This window comes from Dendrobates tinctorius, unplaced genomic scaffold (assembly GCF_039654945.1).
Source record: "Dendrobates tinctorius isolate UK_male_01 unplaced genomic scaffold, ASM3965494v1 ptg000102l, whole genome shotgun sequence".
NCBI lineage: Eukaryota > Metazoa > Chordata > Amphibia > Anura > Dendrobatidae > Dendrobates > Dendrobates tinctorius.
This window is the reverse complement of record NW_027361770.1, coordinates 34021164-34029594: the sequence shown is the minus strand read 5'-3', so window position 1 is coordinate 34029594 and position 8431 is coordinate 34021164. Positions and strand designations below refer to the sequence as shown.

At 41.0% G+C, this 8431-nt stretch overlaps 1 protein-coding gene across 3 annotated transcripts in view; it reads right to left on the bottom strand.

Moving 5' to 3' along the window:
- Positions 1-1314: 1314 nt before the first annotated feature.
- Positions 1315-8431, bottom strand: part of LOC141099764 (NFX1-type zinc finger-containing protein 1-like) — a 229075-nt gene continuing 221958 nt past the window's right edge. For all 3 annotated transcript variants that reach the window (XM_073587800.1, XM_073587801.1, XM_073587802.1), the window contains one exon: positions 1315-6889. In XM_073587800.1, coding sequence (XP_073443901.1) covers positions 5216-6889 — 1674 coding nt within the window. In that variant the 3' untranslated portion in view covers positions 1315-5215. The remainder of the gene's footprint in view (positions 6890-8431) is intronic.

Sequence of the window (8431 nt, the reverse complement as noted above, 5' to 3'; positions counted from 1 at the left end):
GGGAGATTTGCAAAAAGGGATATGGCCAACTGTGAGTTGACAAATTGCACAACAAAATTTGGCATAAATTCTTCATTTTCTGGAGCAAAGACAGTCAAAAGATGTGCCAAATTTATTATCAAAGTGCAAGACCTTGAGAACTGTGAACCAGAAATAGATTACATATTTCTTTTGCTGTATCTTAGTTCTAGAAGAGTTCAAAGAGGACAAATAACAAAACACGAAACAAAATAAAATGGAACAGGAGCGATTTTTAAGTGAAATAACATTTATTAGATACAGTCAGCATACAATGTTTATCATTCTGCTAAATAAGTTGGACAGATGGGAGTAGGTTTTCACTTCTCACAAAGAAAGAAAAAGATAACTCAGCACCCCAATATGTAATGCTGTTCAACAGATTTATTTTTCCTAAATCCAAGTGGAAAAAGAAATCTGTTGTACAGACTATTGGAGTGCCAGGTTCTCCTTTTTCTATCATTCTGTCCAAGCCATTACTTTGAATGCATATGTTTTGAATATAAATGCAAATACAAACTATGAGCAAGTGTGACTAAGTAAGTAAATAACTGGGTGCAGGGTACAAACCAAAAGGATGCTATTTACATGACATACTCAGATTTGGTCATAATCAGCAGTACCACATGGTCAGCATGGCATCATAGGGGTCAGCACTAGGCCTATGTGATGTAAGACATATACTAAGGATGATCCTGCAGAAGTTTTCTGGATTATTGTAAATATCTGCAGGTAATACTAAACTAAACTTTAATTAATTTGAGGGTGTCTGCCAGCTTTTTCTCCCTGAAAACTTTTATCATTGTTAGAGAAAAAACTGGAAAACTATTTAAAAGGAACCTTGTCATGTCCAAAACACAATTTCCTGCAGATATAGGGTTAATCTGCAGGTAAGTAGTGTTAAAGGGAACCTGTCACCTGTATTGGCCGCTATAACATGCGGCCACCGCCTTTCAGGCCTTATCTACAGCATTCTATAATGCTGTAGATAAGCCCCCGGTCTGAACTACAAGATAAGAGAAATAAGTTTTATTATACTCACCAGCGGGGCGGTCCAGTCTGATGGGTGTCGCAGGTCCAGGTCCGGCACTTCCCATCTTTTTGCGACACCACCCTCCTCCTTGCTTCATCGCTCCCAGCATTGCGCTCCTGCGCAGGCGTACGTATCTGTCCTGTTGAGGGTAGAGCAATGTACTAGAGTGCGGAAGGCGCTGGGCCTCTCTGACCTTTCCCAGCGCTTGCACACTGCAGTACTTTGCTCTGCCCTCAACAGGGCAGAGAAGTTCGCTTGGGCATAAGCGCGATGCTGGGAGCGATGAAGCAAGCAGGAGGGTGGTGTCGCAAAAAGATGGGAGGCGCCGGACCCAGACTTGCGACACCTATCGGAACGGACCGCCCCACAGGTGAGTATAATAAAACTTATTTCTCTTATCTTGCAGGTTGGACCAGGGGCCACATTTTATAGCAGCCAACAGCTGACAGGTTCGCTTTAACATTTTGACAGACTACCTTACTAGCTCAGAGGCTATAGGTAAAACATGAACTTATACGTTCACTGTGACCACCTGTATACTGTAATTGGGGTGGTGATGTGAGTGGTTACAGTCATCGCTGACTTTACAGCGAAGCCTCTTGAAACTTTGATTGACAGCCTGCTCTGCACACATACCCTGCAGAGCACAATGTTAATCAAAGTGTATAGTGAACAGTGATATGTGGGTCGCCCCCGCTCCACCCAGGGCCGTGGGGTACTCGGTACCGGGCCGGTGTCAGGGGAGATGCGTGTGTCACAGCAGCGGTGACCCGGTCCGTGGCCCCGGGCGCCCAATATCAATGGCGGTGGTGTTTGTAATATAGTTTATATGGATAGTAGTTCGTGACGCCACCTGTGGTGTTTGGCAAGTAAGAAGGTAGCCAACGCTGCTTGCAGATCCTCTGGGTCTGATAGTGTGATGCAGCTAAGAAGGTGTAGCTCCCCACAGGTGGAGCTGTAGTCCCAGGGCAGTGTAGGTGCAATGGATGAGTAGAGGCGCAGAATGGTGTAGATGTTGATACCCAGATGTAGCGGTGCTGATGCGGGAATGAATGGAGGACACCAGAGCTTGCAGTTTCAAAGCTTTACTCACAGTTCGTAATGCACACAGGTGCCAGCTTCAGTACCGTGTCCTCCGGGGCAGAGGCCCAGCCAACCTCCAGGCAAGATAGGACTCTCCTCACCAGCACCCCGCCAACATGTGCCTTCCTGAACAACTCCTCCAATGTGCCTTTAAGGGCGAAGCACTCCAGTACTTAGTTACCCTGGAATGCCTCTCTCTAGATGTTCCTAGTCTTTACTTGTATGACAGACAGCTGTAGCCTGCTTCAGGGACTCCTTTCTCCTGAGTCCCGGCACTCTATACAGATGATGCTGTGCCCCAAGTCTTGGATGGGAGTAGTGCATTTACAGCCAACTACTCCACCGGTGTCTGTGCAGAACCATAAGTGTCCATACAACCTCGGGGACCGGGCCCCGGTCTTGCGCTGAGAACCTATAGGCAGGGTTCCTATCCAACCCACTCCTCCTGTTCTCTCTCCTCTTCGTTCCGTACTTGTCTCTCTCTCTCATGGAAATGCAGGTTACATTTCTACGTCTCTCACTCTCCTTCTCTTTCCTGTGCCAGCTGGCTCGGGTCACTGAGGCAGCTGCAGCACTCCTCTCTCTCTTCTCTCAGGGAGCTTGTTCCACTAAGACCAGTCCTCAGCCTCCCCTGACTGATGGTCTTCCTCCTCCTTGAGCTCCCCTCAGACTGACCTTCTGTCAGACTGACCTCCTTCTCTGGGACTCACCCCAGACTGGCCTGTAAATCTATCTTTCCCCTTCTCTTTATACTAACTCCACCCACCTCCCAGCACATCTCGTGTTACGAAGCATGGTTCCACGAAGGGTGCTCTGCTACCCCCAGCCTAAAGCTGCTATGTTGTCCTACTGAACTATCCTGTGTGTGGGATGCAGGTGTTGGAGCATGGCAAGGAGTTCCAACCTTACCTGGATGGTGGGGCACTACACCTTAGGAGAAGGTGCAGCACCTTTGTGGCGACTGAGCCTCAGGGGCGCCACATATGCTCTGCATTAGTAATGCAGCCTATCATGATTTTAACGCTATTTAGGACTATGTGGGACACATTACACTGTATGTAGCACTTTTGGGGGCCATTATACTGCATGAAGCACTATATGGGGCCATTATATGGTATTGAGCATTATTCTAAGGCCATTATACCGTATGAAGCACTTTACGTGTCCATTATACTGTATGGAGCACTATGTGGGGTCCATTATATTCTATGGAGTACATTGTGGGGCTATTACACTGTATGGAGCACCATGTGGGGCCATTATGCTGTATTGAGCACTTTTTCTGGCCATTATACTGTATGTAGCACTATGTAAGGCCATTATACTGTATGGAGCTCTATGTGGGTTATTAAACTGTATGGAGCACTTTTTGTGTCCATTATACTGTATGGAGCACTATGTGTCACCACTATTCTGTATGGAGCACTTTTTGTGGCCATTATACTGTATGGAACACTATGTTGAGCTATTATACTGTATGGAGCACTTTTTGTGGAAATTCTACTGTATGGAGCACTATGTGGGGCAATTATACCATATGGAATGCAATGCAGATCCCCGTTATACAGTATGGAGCACTATATACTGTATGCAGAACTTTTTGTAACCATTATACTGTATGAAGTGCTGTTTGGGGAATACAGTTGGAGAATTATACTTGGATGAGGTCACCATTCCTTGTTGGGACGAATGAGGGAGGGGAATACAATAGGGTCATCATACTGTGCATGTGGAGGGTACGGTGGAGGAATTTACTGTGGGGGGTATCATAATGTGTTTGGGGGCACTTTTGTTTGCACCATACTTTATAATAAAAAAACTAGGGTCTTAGCTGAAAAAATAAGTTAATGTGTATGCAGAATGTAAATGCATATTAACACACGACCATTACACAGAGAAAACCAAAAACAAGGCACAAAACACAAGTATCCTAAAATAAAAAATAAACTGAAAAAAAATGCATGAAGTTATTACTATTATTACTAACTGCATGCATATTTTGCAGTTTATTTTAGAATATTTGTGTTTTGTGCCTTGTTTTTAGTTCTCTCTGTGTAATGGTCGTGTGTTAATATGCGTTTACATTGTGCATACACACTAACTTACTTTTTCAGCTCAGACCCTAGTTTTTTATTCAGTTAAATGTGCATTCTGTGAATATATGGGTGTGACCGCCCTCTTTCTGAGCTGGGAAATCCATCCTGTCTGGCCTATACTTTTACTGGTGGTTCAGTCCCTCTGTCCTTGTACACAATTACGTCACTTGACAAGTGGAAAGGTTTTAATACAATAGTTAGGACTCTTTCACAAGCGTTGCCTTGATGTGGCGGGATGGCTTGTACATTATTTTGATCAAAATTATGTTTACTAAATACCCTTATTATTATTACTAACTTCATGCATTTTTTGCAGTTTATTTTTTGTTTTAGGATATTTATGTTTTGTGACTTGTTTTTGGTTTACCATACTTTATTATCTGTATTATTCAAGGTTTTTTACTCCTTTGTTATTACATATTTTAATTAGGCCCTTGGGCCACATGCTTTTTACTGCTGAACCATAACATATATTATTCAAATATTTTTTTATTCTAAGATCTATAAATTAAAATGCACTTTGTTCATGGGACAACCCCTTTAAGTTTGTTTCCATATAAAAAAAAAGTTAATTGTTATATTTGATAAGGAAAAACTTATTTGTTAAAAATATACGTACAATTGAATATCAGGGTTGGCCCGGGACTTTCGCCAAGCTTTTTATTTTGAACCTCTGTGTATTAGAGTTTGACATCTAGAGGAAAGACAGTTTCTGCCAACAAGATTATTCTTTACTGTAACTGCAGTGAGGCTCTAGAACTTGCTGCAAGAAAATCTGGCCATGGTTAAATTACTTAGAAAGATCTGAATCCTATCCTGAAAGTAAGAATATTACAAATTATATGTACTAGATTCCTGTAGAGGGGTAGACTTGGAGTACAGATTTTAAGACATCCAATGTTTTTTACCCTGAACATTTGAAACAAGGCATGGGTTTGATACACAAGGATTCTGAGGTTATAGTCCCCAAAATGGCTCATCATTATTACCAGTGAATCGAGCGGTTTTGGCGGTTCTGGCGGAAGCGAGGAAAACCAAAAGAGGTACCTGACTGCCTAGAATGAAACGAGTGGTTGGAGCTATGTCTGCCCGGTTGAGAGTAAGGGGGAGCAAGCATGTTCATGCTAAGAATACTGCTTTCATCACTTAATGTAGAAATAATACGTTGCCGCTCCTTGTTTCCTTCAGCTTCCTGAACCTTATTCATTTTGACATACTCCATTATGTTTTGATAGTTTTTGTAATCACTGTATGTAAATGTGGCCACATCCGTTTGTGACACATCCAGATGGAGATCCTTAAGTTTTCCTTTACAAGCTCCGATTTTAAATAAAAGTTTTATTTTTGTATCTGCAAGTATCATTTGTGCAATTGTCTTTTTCATGCGCTCAATTGCATTTATCATTTGTCCAGAATTATGAACCTGAGAAAATTCAGCTTTATTTTCTTGGACATATATTTTCAACTCAGACTGCCATTTTTCAACTACATTTGTTTCTTGTCTGTGCAGAGAACATTTCACATTCTTGTAAATGTTGGAATATTTGCTCATACCATATTTGACATTAGGACACAGAACATGGGTTTCTGTTGTGCGCAGAAGAGTTGCAAAATATGTTGTTTCTATTTTTATTCCAAGGCATGTATCGCAGGGTCCCACAAATAAAGTATCTTCTTCAGAGTTTTCAACTTTTACAAAAAGACCAGACTTCAAAAAGCATCCAATCCAGAATTTGTGACCACATATGAGAGTTATAGGGACATTTGTAGTGCACTGTATAGGACAAGAATCCCCACAAAAATTGCCACAGAGATGGCCACAAGGAAAGGTTTTAGGCGCCTTACAAGGCTCTCTGCAATCTGATCTTTCTGGAATCTTTGAACATGCTAAATCTCGAATGTGTTCACATATAGGAATTGTTTTTGGCACCAATTCCTGACAGTTCCCACAAGGCTCACTACATATTTTCTTACACTTGTGACCCTTTTTACAGACGATCTTGAGACAAGGCTTTTCACACTTAATTTGTGTATGTTTAGGATCATAAGGGTGGCATCGAAGGGCGCAAACATGCCCACAATCTAAACGATATTCACAAGGTATCATGCATCCACCTTCTGGGACATTATCAAAATCTTCAGAACACGATAAGTCATTAATGGTGTTTGGATGATTGACACATTGCACCTGAAGTTCTTTCCCAATTTGTCCATTTTCTTTTAGCACATCAATGATTTTTTTCCAGAGTGAAACTCTTGATAGCATCTGCATGTTCCCAATACAATATAATCCTTTCTTGGCTCTTGATAAAGCAACACATACCCGATTCGGGATTTTAAGAAAACCAACATTGCCAACCAAGTTACTTCTTACCAGAGAGAGGATGATAATATCATTTTCCTCTCCTTGGTATTTATCAACCACACATACCCTGACACCCTGAAACTGAGCTTTGGGCATCATTTTCTGCAAACAATGAAGCTGCCCAGAATAAGTAGTGAGTATTGTTATCTGTGATGGAGAGTAGCCTTGTTGTATGAAATAGAGGCAAAGTGACTTCACAAAAGCAGCTTCATGGACATTCTGACGACTCTTGCCTTCACTGATGTGGTGTTCAGGATGGTCGTGATCCACAAAAAAAAGATTTTGGCAAACACCCTATGTGAGATAAGAAATAAGGTGGTGTTAGTAAATATATTAGAAAGAAAATTCTGCATCCGAAAAATGAATTATACATTACTAACATGTAAGAGGACATGAAAATGAATATGCTACGTCTTATAAAATGTAAGCACTTTGGTCACCTAAACCCCATTGTTATGTCATGAACTACCCAGCTCTTATGTATCCTACCGATTGCTATAGCTCACTTAGAGCCCGTTGTAGTAGAGATACCACCTGATGGTTTCCAGATTGGTTGCCTTCTTGCCATGTAAATGTCATATTGTGTTATGATGTTCTATGCTGCGCTCTGTGATATATTGCAATATTTTATATCTGCTGAATACTGACAGTAAACCATTATTGCTCAGTTGTCTAATGCTTCTTTCAGTTAGGAACTTCAAATTACAATACCATATACTGTAGATACTTATATTGCTATGTGAAAGCGGTGTCATGCGCCATCTTACTCATGCGCGTTGCTACATATTACGTGTGGCCACTCTATAAGGCAACAACAGCTTTTTAACCCAGCAATGTCTCCCCCCATCCCGAGACACCCCGTGAAGGAAGGCGAAACGCGTGTCGGGGTGGTGGGACACGTTGCTGGTCCTCAGTTTGGCAACAGCAATCCCCATTTTAAAGGTAATATCCTTTACCACTATTTACTATGCTGTTTAGTCACCTATTTAATATAGCACACACGTTATGAAAAGGAATCTGATAACTAGAGATAAATAGGGGTCATCTACTGTTAGGCTGGCATCCCTTTATAGATTGTAAGAATGTAGGAATGCAAGCAGGGCCCTCACTCCTCCTGCAACTGTTGAAATGTATTACATTGTTTTTATTCTCTGTACATGTCCCTACTTAATTGTAAAGTGCCGCAGAATATGTTGGCGTTATATAAATAAAAATTATTATAAAAAATTATTATCTTCATGTATATTGCCCCCTATTACGTAAGCATTATATGTGCAAATCATGGATCTTTAGTCCATTTCCCCTCTTTTTGTGAGGCACCTTTTAGCTTGATCTATGTATTCTGATATCTATCTAAAAGTTTGTTATTGTTTTGGACATTTTTCACTTCTTTTGCTTGGAGTATCACTTTCTCTTTACCAGTGTTGCATTGTGAATGCATACCTACCATCTTGCTTGTGTGGCTCACTGTCTGCCAGAGGCCGAATGAAGGTCCATGCTATATATATATATATATATATATATATATATATATATATATATATATATATATATCGACTGTATATTTTCTGTTTTGGTGCTGTTATATGCTTTGTACTCAGAAGAGGTTGTGTTTGTTTGTTAAGCTGGATGGTTTATGGCCATTTAATAAACTGCTTGTTTCTTTTGAGCCATAAAATCAGACCCCTGTATTTTCACTAGTGTCTACCCAAGAGATGATTGCTTACGCCCCCTATATTTGAACACTTTATCTGTCCTTGAGTCTGTAGGGCACAAGGTTAAGCAGGATCTTAAAAACGGTTAGTTTTCTTGATTATTATGAAAAAAGTAAAATAT